This window comes from Phaethon lepturus, unplaced genomic scaffold (assembly GCF_000687285.1).
Source record: "Phaethon lepturus isolate BGI_N335 unplaced genomic scaffold, ASM68728v1 scaffold5442, whole genome shotgun sequence".
NCBI lineage: Eukaryota > Metazoa > Chordata > Aves > Phaethontiformes > Phaethontidae > Phaethon > Phaethon lepturus.
Genome location: NW_010521129.1, coordinates 51,559 through 70,469, shown reverse-complemented (window position 1 = coordinate 70,469; position 18,911 = coordinate 51,559). Strand labels below are relative to the sequence as shown.

Genomic DNA, 18,911 nt, shown 5'->3' with positions numbered 1-18,911 from the left:
GGAGCACGGCGGCGGCAGAGAAAATCCTGCCTGGAAGAAGAGAAGTTGCACAACTGGTGTACCGCGGCAAGACACTTCTGGCGCAGGCCAAGCGCATCCTGCGCCGCATCCAAAGCGGCATGGCGAGCAGGTCGGGGTAGGTGATTCTGCCCCGCTGCTCTGCTCTGGGGAGACCCCACCTGGAGTCCTGCATCCAGCTCTGGAGCCCTCAGCACAGGAAAGACATGGACCTGTTGGAGCTGGTCCAGAGGAGGCCACAGAAATGATCAGAGGGATGGAACACCTCTCTGCTGAGGACAGGCTGAGAGAGCTGGGGTTGTTCAGCCTGGGGAAGAGAAGGCTCTGGGGAGCCCTTATTGCAGCCTTCCGGTACCTAAAGGGGGCTTATAAGAAAGATGGGGACAGAATTTTTAGCAGGGCCTGTAGTAAGAGGACAAGGGGTAACAGTTTTAAACTAAAAGAGGGAAGACATTTTTGACAATGCAGGAGGTGAACCACCGGCACAGGTTGCCCAGAGAGGTGGGAGATGCCCCATCCCTGGAAACATTCCAAGGTCAGGTTCAATGGGGCTCTGAGCAACCTGATCTAGTTGAAGATGTCCCTGCTTATTGCAGGGGGGGTTGGACTAGATGACCTTTAAAGGTCCGTTCCAACCCAAACTATTCTATGATTCTGTGATTCTGTGGCCTGAAGAGGAGACACAATCCATGACCAAACTGAAGATTCAGTATTACAGGACAAAGTAAAGATCTTAAGAGATGTAAAAGTGGAGTGGGAAGAAAAAAACAAGCCTCCAATATTAAAAAGGAAGAGGAACATTTAAAATAAAATGGTCTGGATGGTTCAAAATGGACAAAATGAGCAGATTGGTTTCTCTGTTCAGGGAAGTCTCTTCAAAGCCACTGCAGCCTACTTCTGCATTGATTAATATGCATTAATAATACCAGAGTTTTAGATTAATATTGAAAAGCAGATTCAGTTAAAACTATTTCCTGTAATTCACAAGTATCCTGTCACTCATCCCAGGAATGACACAAAATGGAAAAGCACACAGAAAAGACGGTATTTAATGAAATTAAATCCAACTTCACTGAAAACTTCAAGCCTGTGCAGAATTCAAGTGTGCAACAAAATGAACAGGCAAACCTGATCTCATTTTTAACATTTTACTCCCCTCACGAAAGTTATAGATGCTCACAGTTTTTTCTGAATTTAGGGGGTTTAGGATACACTGTTTAGTAAGACACTCCTCATTTATGTATGCTTTCCTTGATGCATACAAAAAAGATCAAGGCATTGCAAAACTACATAACAACTACGCTGGATTCCCAAGTAGAAATTCTCTCACTTGAATAACTCTTTATCAGTGAATTAATCCCTCCCGCTCTATACAGAAAATCTCATAACCCCTGCTATGAAGAGGTACAAAATTTGATGTTATGTTAGTATTTCTACATGTCAGCCAGGGAAGACACTGCTGAAAAAACATATTTAACAAATTTCCCTTTTGAAAACGCTTGTAATAATCCAAATCCCATCGGAGTTCAACAAGGCAGCACAAGAGTAGAATGTCTTAAAAATACTAATTTTTTTTTTAATGTCTTTTTAAGAAGCAGCTAATGACAGGTTTCTTTTAGGTGGCCTTCATCTAAAACTACGTGTAACTGCACATGCCTGAAGTAGGTTTAAGCCCCTCTACATCTTGATGTTTTCATAGTAGATCCTCCAAAATCTAGTGCCTATCTCATGCCTATGGCTGCGCGTACTGGATGCGAGCAGAAGTTACTCTTGTGATATGAATAGCTCACCTAAAAATAGTAACAGCTATTTGTGTCAATGCGTGATAATGGAAACTTGTTCTCAGACTACAAAGTGCTGAATAATCAACCTATAGCATGCCCGAAGCAAAGTCCTTTACTAAGTACTCTCCAGGGATGATGTTTATCATCCCATTCTCCACTGCACAAGACAGGTTTTTGTGAAACTCAGAGCACCATTACGCTTTACCAATGCCATGAAGATCAGTCATATGAAACTCCAAAAGCACATTGCAAACTCCCATGGACCATCTGCCAAAATGTTGCCTTCTCTTCAATAAACTATTTCAAATTATACCTCTAACTTCAAGTAGCTCGGAACAATGGCTGCAATTTCAGGCAAAAACCAGTCAGAAACCTACAGCTAACATAGGAACTCCACTTAAGCTTACATTGGTCAAGGATGATCAGTACTGAAACTGGGCACTAGACAATTAAACAAGTTCAAATATATTAACAATTAACAGAGAAAGCCATGCATGTTACCTAGGAGAAAAATACAGAGATTTCGGAGGTTTTACCAAAGATTATTCCAGGTGGGATATCAGAGCCCCAAAATAGAAACAACTCATTTTAAACAAAAGGAACCCAGTTTCCAGAGGAACAGGGGTCTGGCATTGCCACAGTTAGATCTGAAGTTGGCTGTAGTAACAGTGCTCGATGCAGTTCAGGTGAGGACTGACATCCTGCTGTGCTTTTCTGAACCCTCGTTTCGGTGGTTCTCTTGGGTTGGACCTCTTGTGGGTGCCCGAGAGATTGCTGCACCTTGGAGCTTCCTAAGCAACTGCAGCACTAAAAACTCCAGTTGCGTAAAGAAGCGCCAGCTGAAGCAGGGGCTTTTTCCCAGGCCATGCACTAGTTGTCCCTGCTGAGCCAGCTCAGATACTGTCTTCTACCCCAGGCAGGCATCAAACACAGCTTTGGCCACCACCGAAGTGAGGCAGATTGTCGGCGGGGGGTGTGTGTGTGTGTGTGTGTGTGTGGGAAGAAAGTGCATGCAGAGGAGTCTGCATCTCTCCACGTACTGGCAACAGGCAGAGGTCTGCCAAGCACCCGAGCTGCCCATGAACCGTGGGAGATCCCCAGCCTGGCAGGCTGCTCAGGATCCACACCGAGGACACATGCTTGCACACAAGGCTCCTGCAGGGAAGCCTGCAAAATCCTCATGGAGCAACTAAGGAGTTCAGGAAACACTCCAAACTCCTCAGATGGCAGATGGGGACAGCCAAGCTGATTTTTCCTCATTTTTGAGAGGTTTGGTATCGAAAGAGACCATCCGGGGCAAGGGTAGCAGCTCAGTGTTAATTTAACAGGGAGTAACAGTTGAAGAGGAATAGCATCTCCTTGGACACTCCTCCATTCATACTCCAAACCTATTAAGACACACTCTTTGTTTTGGAATGGGTACATGGTTGTTAATTACACTTTTACTCGTGCTTAGTTGAAAATTCACGTAGCAGCTGATAGGGCAGTTTGGTTGTTGGGTTAGGATTTGGCTGCACAGCAGGTTAACATTCATAGAGATGAAATTTTCAGACAAAAGCACATGTGCACCCAAACCTCAGAAAAACATGCCGAACTTGGAGCAGTCTGCGTGCCCCCAGCCCTTCCCGCCGCACACCTACCTCGGAGTTTTAAGAGCAGGTAGTCTTTACCCTTTGAGCTTACTGCTGCCCCAAGAGTTGTCCTGACTTGCCCGTCAACGCCAGAAGGTGCCAGCCCTGCCCTTGCTTTTACCCTTGGTGTGAGCCTGTCAGCCTGTGAAGTCAGACGACACCTTTACATTTACCAGGCAGGTTCTTGCTTTGCTCCCTAAACTGCTTCCAGGCTGGCAAAAAGGACTCGGCCAGAGCACACCACCGGCAGCAGGGAAGCAATCTGGAAGAGTTATTCTTTTTGCAGGGAGCTGGATGCCAGAGAAGCTCTCCCACTGTGTGAAGCTGACCCTCAACATGCAATTCTTTCAATGAAACCACCTACAAAGCAAACAAGAGTCCTTAAAGATCTTGTCCTATCGCTGTGTGTTATGTCTAAGCACTCTGCACACACACAAAAACAGCACCACACCCATCTCTAATTGTTCGGGTGAGGAGATGCCAGAGGACACAAGAAGAAAATAAAAAAAATAAAACATTTAATTTGTTAATTAAGTGAAAGTTGGATACCACCCTAGGTCAAAGTGAACTCTCTGAATTTTTATCCTAAAAAAGAATAGTATCAAAGGGTTCAGTTATCCATGCTTCTTCTACTGGGAATATTATTGCAAGCAGAAAGGCAATTTTATGTAGCAATTTAAGATGGGGACATGCTGTCAGGGGTTTAATAGCTTTCCCATTTAAAAAAGATAGACGACTTACTGTGCAATTTATTCCCAACAAGAAGAAAAAGTTCAATTAAACCTTTCAAAATGTGGAAGAAGGAAACAACCTTTACTCCGAGGATGTAGAGAAGCAGCTAAAGGAACCTGGATGGAGCCAACAGGTATCAGAGCCCCTTGGCACCACCGAGTAGTCCAGACCTGCTGACAACACATTCACCTTCTGTAGCACCATCTGCCATGGGCTTCGTTCACTTTGCCAAGTAACTCTTCCCAGTGCACAAGCTTTCTGCTGCTAATGAGGACGCATCTAGCAGAAGAACAGGAACCCTGGTCACACTCCAACAGCATCCCCATTACACTGAAAGAAAGATCCACACACAGGTTTTTTTTGGACAGAGAAGCATGTAAGATCTTGACAGGAAATCTGCCTGGCCAGGCAGGAGAAAGCAGCTGTTCAGGCTGTTCAGAGCTCTGAAAGGCAACACGCTAACAGACCTCCATGTGCCAGTGTTAGAAATTCATGAGGAAGAGAGAATCAGTAAGTGACTTGCACCATTCTAGCTACTGTGCAGATGACAGTGACAGTATTATCCATAATTAATTGGACGAATTTTCTCGTAACATACAGTAAAAGGGGAGATGAGCATAACCAACGATTCCAAGCTTCACGGTATTAACACAGACTTTTCACTCAGCCCAAATTCTGAGATTTCAAACTGGAGTGAAGAGCATTGTCTTTGAGCGTGGTGCTGCATGCAGTAGATGGCATCCCTTTGCAAATGCTCTCTGGTACCTGTGACTAACAAGGTGACAAAATATTGTCACACCTATTGCGTAACTGCTGGGAAGACACAGTTGTTCAAGCCACGTTTGCAAACCTGCCATGCAAAGTCTGCTGTATGGAGCCACGTAGTACAGCTGCCATACGACTCGGCAGCTCCAGGCAGGGCCTGTCCAGGATGCAGCAAGACTTGCCAGGATGTTACTAGTTCCCCTGGGAGACAAAACCTGACAGTTGAATCTCTGGAAAGTCCTAGATGGGTTAGTGTCTTTATTAGGGAAAAGTGCTTCATGACTTCCAGCTCATCAGCTAGCTGGAGCCCTAATTGCTAGAAAGTCTACATCAGTCCTTTCCCTCAGATAGGATCTTCAAACAAAAAGCCATGGTTGAGAAATAGAAAAATCTGTAGCAAGGAGCATCTTCCAGGAACAATTCCAGCCGAGGCAGTACAGCAGCAGCAACACAGGCATCCAGGAAGGTTAGAAGAATAGAGCTGGTGCCTACAGCTATGAAAGACTGAATCTTTCCAAACACCTGTTGCAGGAGACCAAAGAGACAGAAGACAGAGGAACTTAACAGATATCTGAAGAGAGTGATGTGTAACTACAATTCAAAACTGTATCAACAGCTGAAAACAATTTTCTTTGCAAAAGAAGTCAACATAAAACATAAGGATCTTAGTTGCAGATGAAAGCTTTTCCTTAACTAACTGCAAAAGAAAACTGCCAAAGAAGAAGTTAGGCTGGGCAAAGAAAGAAATTCCTCCTACCTCAAAAGCTCTGACTCTTGTAAATTAGTATGAAATAAAGAAAACCAAAACACAAAAGAAACCCCCACATATCATTATTCAGTGATTATGGGCACAAGAGCAGTGCCAATGCCAATGAGATGGCACCTCAGCTCAGAATGTTCCTCTGGCAGAAAAATTCCAAAAGTCAAAGCAGTAATTTTAAAAAATCCGGAATTGCCTCATTATCATCTTATGTCTGTAAAGGAGATGGTGTTTTGGTGAGGACAGAATATTATTCTAGGAACAGCAATAGGGATGACACATTCACAAAAACATCCATCTCCTAATTCCAAGAAAGGAGTTGAAATTTAACTACATATACAGTAATCAAATGTTAATTTAGGGTTAGAGTGAGTGACTGCCCCTTAAGGCACAGCTGACTCACAAGTACCCCCAAAGTGCAGCAACAGAGCAATGCTTAGGGCACATCACTCCTTCCCTGCAGCAGAATGTGCAATATTGGCCGCTGCAGCCAAACTCACAGTGACAAAGGACTCTGCTAAGTCCTCAGGATATCATAATGAGCAATACTGGAAAGACAGGGTGACAGTAAGATACAGTCCCGCTTTGACCCAAAGACTTAGGAGACATGGCGTAACAACGCAGTATTTTCTCACGTATCTTTGGGGCTACTCCTGCAATGAGGCTGCTCCAAAAAGGAACAGAAGTGTTTTTAATTCCCTCTGGCTTCAGTTATACATACCCTTTACGGATCTTTTAACTTCAACAGCACCAGTATCCACCAAAAGATAAGGTGCTCCTACAATTAATAAAACAAGTCTGAAAAGGAGACACTACATTGCTGCAAGAGATCAGTCTAAGCAGGGAAAGTTGACCAAAGTTGAGCAGTTGGCCACAGCATCTTAGGATCAAGGTGAGTGAAAAAAATACACAGACCTTCAAAGGTATCTGAGGGCCTTAATAGTTTAAAAAAAAAAAAAAAGTGCAATTGTAAAATCATCAAACATGGGACTCTACTGGATCAGTCACGTGGTTTTATAATTCTGTTAAGCCCCTCCTTTTGCGGGAGTTCGAGTGTGCCACCACAGATGATGAAATACCATCCCAATCGCACTGCTTGCAGTGTGATTGTACAGGCTGAAGTCAATCTCTTAAGAAATTATAAAGACCATTTCTCTATTACATGAAATAGTTGCTTAGCAAAGGCGTAACAGGAAAACCAAGAGCAACATATGCAACAGTTCTTTCATCAGTTTCTCATCACTATTCCTTAAACACCCATACCAAGTAATTAATACAGAAAACACATCCCGCAACGCCAATAAACGCTTTCTGAACACCTGCCTAGGAAGGAAACAAGATTTGCCCCAGAGGAAGTTCACTTTATTTGAGTTGCAGGTGTAGAAAGATCCAATAAAGGCCCTTTCATTAAACAATGTCAGATACATTTGAAAGGACAGCATCAGGTTCAGGATGGATAGTAAGTGATAAGCTGGTAATCTAGTAACAGGTTTCAGAGCACCTGCCCATTTCTTTGTAGTCTGGCTTCAGCTAGAGATCCAATAGGAAGGAGAAAAATCTGGGGTTTTTTTTCCCCCTCAAGCAATATACAGAGGGCCAGTTATCTGCATGTCACTGAAGAGTGTCTCCAGATCACACAGTAAGGTTAAAATTGCATTTTAATGTTAGTGAAGCCATTGTGAAGGGCATTAACTCAGCCTCTGCCATTTGGTTAGCGTCTGCTTTAAAGCGGTGCCTGAAAATCCTCTTCCCCAGTTTGCCTGATGCTAGTGACAGTTTGGCAAGTTGTCACTCCTCAGTGAACGACAGCTCCAGGCTTTGGAAGGGTGTGGAGGGTGGGAGAGGAAAGCTATTGCATGGTGAGCAAATAGAGAGGCCAACAAGCTTCCAGTGTGCCACTTGATGCTGACTGCAGAGAGAGAGTGTGTGTCTGTGCAATGTATGTATGTATGCATGTATTTTTAAGGGGTTAGGTAGCACATTAATCCTTGTAACTCCCAAGTTATCTGTGACCATTTGTATATTATGAAAGTTTTCATGTGATAAACAGACTAGTACTCTTTAGGCTGGAAGAGAGATTCTTCTGTAAAACAACAATAAGATCACAGGCAGCAACTAAGCATGTAAGAAAATTCATTCAAAGCAGGCCAAAGTAGATTTCTACAGAACAAAATGAACTTGTGAAGCTCATTGATACAGGATGTTATAGAGGGCAATATAAAAATCAAAAGGGAACAAAATAAGCTTATGGAAAACAGGCCTAGCATATCTATTAAGACAGAAGCAATCTCCACCTCATCAAGTAACTGAACAGCAAAATACCAGAACTAAGGACAGCCACTGGTGAAGGATCACCTGTATATCCATCCATTTCACATGCTATTGCCCTACGCTTGGGCAACCTCAAGACCATGAGCATTACAAGAAACAGGACATCAGGCTAATACAAGAGTCTCAGGGAAGCCTTCTGTCACTTGGCCTTGGGTCTCTCAAAATGCAGAAACGATGTATGCTAAAATTAATTCATTCACAATTATTCTATTCCCTGTTTCGGAGCAAAACCAATTATTTGCATGATAGGACACACAACCGCACATACTGGGTTAAAAAGTAAGGACACAATGACAAGTTGATCTGTCCCAATTTCTGAGTTTTGTTGTTCAAAAATCAGTTTATTTCAGCTTGTTCCATTTGCAATGTCTGGTTAGGACAGAGCACTCAGCTTCCACTGATTAAAAACTGCTTTTAAAAATTAGTCTGAGCCCACTCAACATGAGACAAGGCAAAACAAAAATCAAGTAATGTTTCTGGTGCTGAAAGACAGTATTTTTTAGGAACAAAACATGTAGCATCTCATGTCAACACCTTTATCATTCATTCTTTTTTTTTTTTAATCCATCACCTACAATCTTTCTTACTTAACAGACTACTGTAACATATACACCTCTGCACATAGTAAACTAGTCCTGCCATCACTATTTTTGTTGTTATTTTTAAGCAAAGAAAAAGTCACGTTTATTTTGTAGTAGCAATAGTTTCTTTTTTATTTTTAATATACTTTAGGAAACAATATACAAAGCTGAGCTTTGCCACCATTTTCAAACGGCGGGTTGCTCCAATTACACAAATTCAGCGTTTTGTGGTGGTTAAGAACAGCAGTCAGCACCAGACTTAAAACAGTTAGCTACAACACAAACATCCTTCGAAATGAAATGTCATAATATCAAGACAGGTAAACCAGGAGTTAACATATGACAACTGTTGGGGAGGTGTCTTAAATCATTCTTGTTGAATTTTATATTTCATTAAATATTTTATACACATTTTCCTGTTTACAAGTTTTAAACAAAACCTCCCTTGAGGAATTATCTAAGTACAAAAATGTTCAACAAGAACAGTTCTAATAAAGAGTCCCCAAACAGACCAAATTTTAATGTGTTGACCAAAGGAAATGAAAACCAGTGTTTCTTTGTTTTAACATGTTTATTACAACAGATACAATTCACATCTGACTAGCTTTTTTTTTTTCTCTTTCCCCTCCCACAACCATGTTAACATGTTCATTGGGCTATTTCCTTATATTTGAGCAAGTAATGTACTTTCAGCACACATGCCCAGCAGTACTATAAGTCCATTCTTACAGGGTGCAAATGGAAATACGTTTCAATAATTTATACAAACAAGTGGGTTATGCTCAATCACTGCAATTTTAAGCTACTGTACACAGGAATGAAAAGATTATAGAAAAAGTGCCATAGCAACAGTGCCTTAAGAAAAGAGGAAATTAGAAGCATTAAAAAACTGATAAAATCAGATTTAGGATTTCACGGGGAAATGGAACACAGAAAATGAAAAACATTTCTCTGTAAAACAGAAATGGAGAAGCACTGCTCTCGATTCGGTGCAAGTGTGGAAACAAGTTGTTTCATGATATTTTGTACATTACCCAAATTGTTGCAGCCTTAGACACAGATCGCCTGGCGCTTGCATTGAATTTTAGGAAATGCAAGATTTCTGAATGATAAATTAACTAAAAAAAAAAAAAAAAAAAAAAAAAAAAAAGAAAGCTAATTTTGCAGACAGGTTTACATGTAAAAGGCTAGGTATTTAGCCACCTCAGCATTGATTAGTTTTGGATGTCTAAGCTCTGATACACATGGCTTCCCATGGCTTCACTCTACAAAACATATTTACAACGTGAAGAATACATCTACAAGAAATCTACATTTCAAGGGTTTTACAAATCATTCTTGTATCTTTCCCCTGAATTTGACTCCCTCCTGTCCCCTTCCCCATGTCAACTTTTTTTCTGCCCAGCTCAACGGTCCAAAGTCTACTCAAATGCAGCTCAAAAGTGTTAAGACTGGGCATCAGTTTAATAGTTCCTGTACTCAAAACCATGTGCAATTGTTTACAACTTTTCACACCATGAAGGAATTCTGATTCTTTAGCTTTTCAAGTTCTTTAATTTGTTGTCTCAAAAATAGTATCCTGCAAGAGAAAAGAATTAAATTAGGATAAACATTTCCGTTACACACAGATATTAACTAAGTATCTACTCAAATACTTCTTAAATCTCAGCAAACGATGACAAGCTCCTTAGCTCTATTAATAAGTTTAATGTATTTTAAATTAATTCCCAACCTGTTCAATCACCTACACACACTGTATGCAGATGCATACAGACCTGCAATATTAGATTCCTTAGTTCAGAAAATTAAGTTGCTGTATTCCATTATGACTGATACACAGTTATGTTTAAGCCTGCTCTTCACTTTGACTCCCAGAAAAAAGCGGGACACTGGAAGAGTACGCTGAGTAACTGAATATTCCGAAGAACATGACACAGGAATTATGCCTGTGTCATGCAGTTTTCCAGGCTGTACAATAACGCAAAGCACTCATACATTTTTTTTTAAACGGGGAAGTTTTCTTCTACACACAACACTTCCTTTCTAGTATTTGGCTCTGTGGCTAGTACAATAAAAATTCTAAAGGTAGTCTCTAGTTATGGTAAGCTCTAATTTCAAAATATTTGATCATTAAAAGATATAAAAGGAAAAAAAATCTATACCTGGCTTAGAAATAATTTGTACTGCAATTCCCTTATAAATTTTTCCCTTTTCTACTGAACTGACAAACTACTGCCATGATTAATGAACATTTGATTTACATACTGTTTCCCAGAATTTCTAATTAATATTTTGTAACAACTTTTCATGATGCTGAAGTGTAACGCAAGTATGTCACTGAATTAAGAAAGTATTAAAGGAAAGTTGATGTTTCGTATAAATGTAATAATAAAAGTCCAAAGCAACTTTAATAAATGCAGAAAAAGCATCCAATTCAGCAGACTTTTGTAGAATGTTTTTCAATTTTGTGCCCAGTTCAGTAAAAATAACTTTCTACTGAAAAATAGGTGAAAAACCATTAGGATACACACACAGAAAAAACCATTAAACTTAAAAGGCGTGAGCATATGAAGTAGACCAGTCAATGAAAAGTGCCTTTTCACATGCTGTCAGTTACGGTTAAAACAATATACTTGCTTTGCCCAGAGATAAAGTTCCCTCTTAGAACAAATTTAAACAGTTCTCTTCTGTGCAAAAGTATAGAAATAATATCATTATTCAAACATGCTGGCTTTGATAATCCCATCCTTTGCAAAAGCCTCCCCCCACCAACTTGTTACTTATGCCATATATTCCACGTCTTTGGGATGGCAGCAAAAATAAAAGATACACGTTATCATAGATGCAAAGTCATAATCATCATTATCCATTGACAGCTTAATGATACACAGTGTACAAGAATCAAGGTGCTATTTAGTGAGCTGAAAAATGACATTTGATGTGTTATTTCAGATAAAATGCGCACCCAGAGACAGAAATGAAACCTTAGGCAGTTTTATTTAATCTGTAAGAAACCAAGCAGTTGATTAAATATTCTTTAGAAACTCTAATTTATGTAATGAAATTATGAAATAAAATTTTGGAAAGAATATGCATTTTAGATTCTTTATTAGGAAAGATTTACAAATATATTATAGCCTATTTCTGACTACAAGGATTGCTTTACCAGCTGCCAAAAAGCAAGAGCTTCTAGTATAAAGCTAGCTGTTTAAACAGCATACAACACTATTGGAGTGGCTTAAAACAGTAAATCAGAATCACTGTATTCAAACTATAGTGCACTTAATAGACAGGATAAGATCATTCAGCAAGGAAACTGAGTATGAAAGTAGATTCAGGATCATGACTACAGGTGAAAAGTTTCAGCATGTCTTGTAAGACTAAACTTTTCAATATTGCACAACAGTCTGTAATAACGTGGCTGTGTATTGCTTCAGTGATATGCAAGACACCCTCTATTACTAACTTAAGCAGCAGAAATATACTTTGCCATAATCAACATCTCACTAAAGAACCCCAAGATCTTCTCAGATGTCTCCTACCTAAGTAACAAACATTAATTTTTCCTTAGGTTTTGATACCAATGAGACCTCTTCGAACTTGTTCTGGCTTTAGGCCTAACAAAAGTCTCATACAAGCTGTAGTGTTTAAGATCAGTATACACACAGCATCAAGGGTTTCTCCCTTCCTCTCTGACTCCCCCAGCAAATAGGTTGTGGGTGGACAAAAGGCAGGGAGGAAACGCAGCTGGGACAGCTGATCCAAACTAACCACAGAGATATTCCATACATCAACAGTGTTGATAACACACCAATGGTGTTAACATACATATCTACACATGTAGATGTGCACCTATGTGATCTATGCATTGTGAATGGACAGGTATTTTAGAAGTATACTGAACTAGTGTGTGTTAATCAGTTTTTCCTAATGCACTAATGTATCCAGAACGATACTTTTCTATCTAAGTGAAAATACATAGGGAAGTTGCATATCTGGTTGTATTCACTACAGACTAAGAGGTATCCGTGTGGGAAATGGTTGCAAGACAACTTGCAAACCTGGCAAATACTAGCATACTTACAAAGCCATCAGTAAGTACAGCTCATGGAAAACAATGCCAGAATGGGAATTCTAATACCACCTTGAAAATTACCATTTTGAAAATAAACACAAGAGCACACACTTACCTTTGCTCACGCAAAGTTGCTTGAATTTCACATACTCGAACTAAAGACCTTAAATTCTTTAATTCAGTACAAATTTCTGACATATGGACACTTCCCATGTTATGGGCTTCCTCACGTAATCTTGATGCCTGCAATGATTACACGTAAACAGGATTTTGGATCATGCACTGGAAACAACTGGCTGTAGCCTGATGATTGCTGGATGAATGTGTCTTGAAACAGCAAAGCATTCTAACTTCAAAAGGAAGTATTAAATCAGAGGTACATTAACTTCTCTACGAAAGCCCATTTAGAATCAGAAATGACAACACCAGCTGCCAAGAGATTGTCTAACTCAGGCTCATGCCAAGGCAGGGATGGTCTAGACTTCTGTGACCCTAACATCTTGAAAGACAGGCCATGACAGGGCTCAGAGTTTTCAAAGTAATTTGTTCAAGTAGTTGAAAGTCTCTGTCCACTATTTCAATGGCAAACTTAAATTTCCCATCTAAATTAAGCTTTAGTGACAAAAATAACTGAATGCCATCTTCTTTCCAGCTACCTTATACAGGAAAAAAAAAAAATTTGCAACCCTCTTCAGGTGTTCTCTTCCAGACAAACACCATGATTTTAATATCCCCACTTAGTCAGGTGGAGACAAGCAGAAGCGTAAATTTAGAAGGCATGACCTATCATCAATTTGTGCATTTCTTAAAGTCTTGTCACTGAACTGGATATACGACTCCAGTTAACTCCTCAACAGCACCAAGGAGACTAGTATAATTACTTTGAGGTTCTGTGTATCACACTGCAATCAGGAAAGAGAACTTCTTGCAAGTGTCACACTGGGGCGGGGTGGGGAGGAAAGTTTCAAATAGATCCTTTGCTGCAGTATTACTGTCTAGCAATGTTATTCTCTGCTGTACTGGGTCTGGCTGGGAGGGAGTTAATTTTCTTCATAGCAGCCCATATGGTGGTATGTTCCAGATTTGTGACCAAAGCAGCATCGGTAACACACCAATGTTTTAACTATGGCTGACCACTGCTTACACAGCATGGAAGGGTTTCTCCCTTTCTCTCTTTGACTCCCCCAGCAAATAGGTTGTGGGTGGACAAAAGGCAGGGAGGAAATGCAGCTGGGACAGCTGATTGAAACTGGATATTCCACAAGGATATTCCATACCATACAATGCCATGCTCAACAATAAAACTGGGGGCTGGTTTTCCAGGGGTTGCCATGGCTCGGGGACTGGCTGGGCATCAGTTGGCTGGTGGCAATAATTTCCTCTGCCACACCTTTTTACTTATTAAGATGTCTTTACCTCAACCCAGGAGTTTTCTCACTTTTGCCCTTCCAATTCTCTCCCCCACCCCACTGAGGGAGAGTGAGCGGCTCTGTGGTGCTTAGCTGCCTACTGGGGTTCATCCACGACATCTGCTTAAGTGCATGTATACTTGATTTTTTCCTTCCCCAAAATAATGATATTTAGCACATGTCTCCATCAACAACTGGCATCTTTCCAGTTCAAAGTAGCACTTTGTGTCCTAATTTCCTACACTAAAAGTTTTCTTTTCTGGAGTGTTGACATACAGATGCACCCTGGTCTCCAGTAGGACATCATTTCATATTCCCGCCCTACACAACTCCAAAGCCTTGAAACTCATAGCAAACTATCAAGAACGACTTTCAAAGTACTTCTTTTTAAGCTGACCAGTCAGCCATCTTAAAATAACCTCATTTAAAAAGCCTTAAAATAATTTTTGCACACAAGATTCTTATTAAGAGGTGTTAACCGTCTTGCTGCAAATCAGGATATAACATTTATTGCTCTCCCACATTACCAAAGTTATCAAAAGAAAAACAAACAAAAAACCCAACATAATTTCTTTCTAAAAGGTCCATGCTGACTATTACCAGGGTTTTCAGGTGTTTGTAAAAAAGTAAATTTATCGCTTTTTTCTACTTAGATATTGTTCAGTACTCAAAGTACCTCTACAATTACTGAACTGAGATGACCTATAATTCTGTTTCTCACATTCCTTAAAGATAATATAGTTACGTTGATTATTTTCTTATTAACCACATTACTGCATTGTTTTCCAGTTTTCCATATTAACTGCTTCTTATGACTTCTGCGAGATAACTGCTAGTGGTTCAAGAATTGTTTTAGCTACTACTTACTGCACAGCACATTTCTTCAAGTCTGACTGTTTTAACACATACCTGTCCTGGCTCACTAATTTGTTTACTTACTTATTTTTCATTGTACTCTGGCATGTGTTCTTACGCCCTAATTTAAATTTAAGCTATGCATCCAGTTAGAAATCTGAAGAAACCAAGTCAGTGCACATTTTTGCCTCCCCACTTTCATCTAGCTTACCTTCTTTACTATGTATTGCATCTATACTTTCATTCACTTTTTCTTTTATGTCAAATATCTGACCTAAGTCCCTCAAGTGTTAACTATTCAAAATTGGTCGATAAACAACACTGTCATGTGAAATAATCTTAAATAGCAGACAGGACAACACAGCATGTAACACTTGGCACAAAGGTGAAAGTATCCAGCTGAGTACATGACTGCCTAGCATTAGCTGTTTTTTTTTAATCTCTGTTACTGGTAGTGGGAAAAAAACATGACCGATGAACTGTATAAACCTGTATTTTCTGCATTAAGATATGTATCAATTCACTAAACAGGAAAAATAATACTATCAAAACTATGGGCCAAGGCCATAGAGAGAAGTGGCTGTGCTGTACCGTTTCCTTAGACATGTTCCACAGCAATGGCTCAGTTGTTGGACTCAGTACAGGGTGGTAATATCTTAAAATTGAATTGAAAAAATAAATGAAAAGAAACAAAACAAGAACCCTAGAGTCCAAATACTGGATCAACTTAGACTGCACTTTTAAGAGTCATCCTGCAAGTTACTACCCAAAAGCCTCCAGTGTAGGCTTGAGCCAGCATGCAACCACTCTTCAAAAGGACTTGAACTAGACTCAATCAATAGAGTAATACATTCCAAGCAGCCAACATGCATCCAGTTCCCCTTTATTACCACAACAGGATAGGTTTCATGCAGTTAGTTATAAAATATGGATGGCAATTCTACTGGAATTCCCATTATGTAAAAAAGCCCCAATTCAGTCAGCCTTCTACATCATCTTAAAACCTAGGTACAACAAACAAGGAAGAATTCCTTTTTTACTGTGTAGAGCTAACAACTCAGTGACTCAAACTGTGGAGTAGTCTCAAATAGTGTAACTCTGTCACCTAATTCATATTTTTGTTATGTGGAAAATGTTATAATTCCTACAAAAACTTGTTGAAATTTATGTTCTTTGTAAATTTCAACAAAACTTTGTCAGTAAGAAAATACTTACAAGAATAGCTATTCATCTGAGAGAATTTCAAAAGCACTGGTACTTTAAGCACGACTAAAAATACTCAACTGCTAAATGGCAATCACATGTAAAACCTGCAGGTCTGGCCTAATCTCTCTCCTCTCTCTTTTCTGGCTAAGGCCAAGCATCAGGGTTTTTTTAAATACTTTTAATTCCCAGAAAAAGCAACCTGTGTAAGAAACCCAGATTTTAAGCTACACATTTTGCACTCTCACAGGGAACAACACACAAAGTGTACTCACCTGCTTTTCTGCATGATCTGCAGGCCAGCCTTGAACGTGCTTTATAAGATTTTCATTGAAGTGTGCTGCTAGCGTAGGTGTTAATGAACAACTGGGTCGTACAGATGTATTTTGTGGTGCAGGTGTTGAATTTGATGCACTAGTGCTAGAGGTATGATTTGGACCTGGTGATGGGCTTCTTTGACTACTAGAAGAAAGAATTTTTTAAAAAGTAAGCATTTAAAAACATGTAAAACTACAGAGAAATAAACACTTAAAATTCATTGCTTCCAGCCACAAAAATACATGAAGAATTTAAACCACAAGTAAATACTTCTGGTAGACCAAACCTGTGCCACTTTTCCACAAACCTCCTACTTGTATGGGAACTGTTTGAGTGCTACAATATAACAGGGTTTTGGGGTTTTTTTGGTTGGGCTGTTTTTTTTTTTCAATTTTGATAGCTGTTCAAGAAATGCAAACTGTGTCCAAATTTTAGTGTTGGATAGAGGATATACACATGTATGTTCTTTCTTAAATAGCTGCAAACCTACGATTTTCAATAATCAGAGATCAGATGGAGTCAAGCAGGTTTATTCAACAGAGTATCGGCAAGTGTCACAATAATGATGAAGTAGACAGCCTGATGTCCTGATCTAAAAATATAGCCATATGGGCTTTAAGGAGTATCAACATATACAAATGCCAAAACACAAACACCTTGGTGACTCTGTGGTACTGTACATCCTCACTTAAAGTGCTCAGGAGAACGGAATTATCACAGGAGCAGTATGTTTGTAGCTACCAGCTTTGACTGCTTTACTGGAACATAGTCATGCTGCCATTTTTCTGGTTGGTGTGTTAATCTCTTGCTGGAGAACAGACACATGGAGACACATTCAGCTGATACGTGTACTGTAAGATGAATCAAATACTGTGCCTTGGACAAAGCCTTTGTCCTCTTTCAGATCTCCGTATACAAGCAAACACAATATTTACATTATCTGAACACTACACCAATACACAGCTTTTCCAATTCTACTCTGCAACTATAATTCTTAGTCAAAAACTTTTCTAATTTTTACTAAAAAACTCTTACGTTGATCTTGGCATATCAGTCTTTTGCCATCCACAGTGGTCAAGATTGTTATCTACAAAGTATTCTAGCCATTGCTTTAAGCAATTTTTGTTTGGGTTTTTTTAACTGCATTCCTCTAATAATTACCTCCTGACTCCACTTTACATGACATTTTTCCTCTCTACCTCATCATGCTCCTCATGTATGGGAGGGGCCTTCTTAAGAATCCCATCTCTTTATAAAAGCCTATGCCTGGTGCAATGACCAAAAAAAAAGGTAGGTACTGCTTAGTTAAGTCTTTGGCAAACTGATATAACTGACTAATCCACAAGGACTCTTGTACTCCCAATTTGCAAATACTCATCATTCACCTTACACTTGGATGGTAAGCTCTCTACGTAAAGTAGTAGGGTTTTTTTGTTTCACTTGTATCAGTTCTTTCAATAAAGCTATGATATACAACCTGAACACCTAACATTAGTTAACCTACAAGCTTATTAAACTGCAAGCTACAGAAGTTCCCCCCAAACATGTAAAAATCACCGATACTTACTTTCCATGTGTCCAGAAGCCCAGGTATCAGGGCCAGCATGAACACTACACTCTCATATTGCATGGATCCAACCACATCTGACACGACTGCCAGAGCTGCAGCCACACAGCTCTGCTACGTGTGAGAGTTCATTGCTGTTCTTTAACTTGAATATTACCAGCAACAGACAACTCCACTGTGACTTTCACCAGCATCAAAAACTGCTGTTAGGTATATCACTTATCAAATGAAGGATCAGAACATGGGGTTTTGTCTCCTTCTTGCAAGAACTACTGTCCAGGTGATCTGATCTTCTAGGAAACCAGAACTTGCACTGGGAGGGGTATATAAACCATGGTGGGGAAGCTTAGAAGCTGACATTTCAGCACGTGCCCTTTTCTACTCCCCCGTCCCTTGCAAAAAACAAGGCCTCTACACTCCTAACTCCCCTTTCCAGTATTTGTTCAGTCACTCACACCCACTCCCCCCAACTCACAGACAGGGGCTCTGTTCTTCTATTTTGCAAAGAAGAGTAGGAGCAGCACTAGTTCTCCTTGCCCATGTTTGCAGGGATAGGTCAGGATGAAAACAGCCTGCTCTGTCTTCTCCACCCTTGTAAGGGAAGACAAAGGAACCAGTAATCTTGGGCAGCACAAAGGAACATCACTAGCACCATAGCAGTGATGGTACCCCACAGTTACAATGTTCTTTAGCAGTACATGTAACTGATAAATAGTAGTACTCGTTATCACAGAATCATAGAATCATTAAGGTTGGAAAAGACTTTTAAGATCATCAAGTCCAACTGTCAACCCAACACCAGCATGCCCACTAAACCATGTCCCCAGCCATGTCTACAGGTTTTTTGAACACTTCCAGTGATAGTAACTCCAACACCTCTAC

At 40.0% G+C, this 18,911-nt stretch overlaps 1 protein-coding gene across 2 annotated transcripts in view; it reads right to left on the bottom strand.

The window, feature by feature from the left end:
* Window positions 1-8,964: 8,964 nt before the first annotated feature.
* Window positions 8,965-18,911, bottom strand: part of WAC (WW domain containing adaptor with coiled-coil) — a 60,421-nt gene continuing 50,474 nt past the window's right edge. For both annotated transcript variants that reach the window (XM_010281405.1, XM_010281406.1), the window contains 3 exons: window positions 16,420-16,606; window positions 12,793-12,920; window positions 8,965-10,181 (listed from right to left, as the gene is read on the bottom strand). In XM_010281405.1, the coding sequence (XP_010279707.1) occupies window positions 10,112-10,181; window positions 12,793-12,920; window positions 16,420-16,606 (385 nt within the window). In that variant the 3' untranslated portion in view covers window positions 8,965-10,111. The remainder of the gene's footprint in view (window positions 10,182-12,792; window positions 12,921-16,419; window positions 16,607-18,911) is intronic.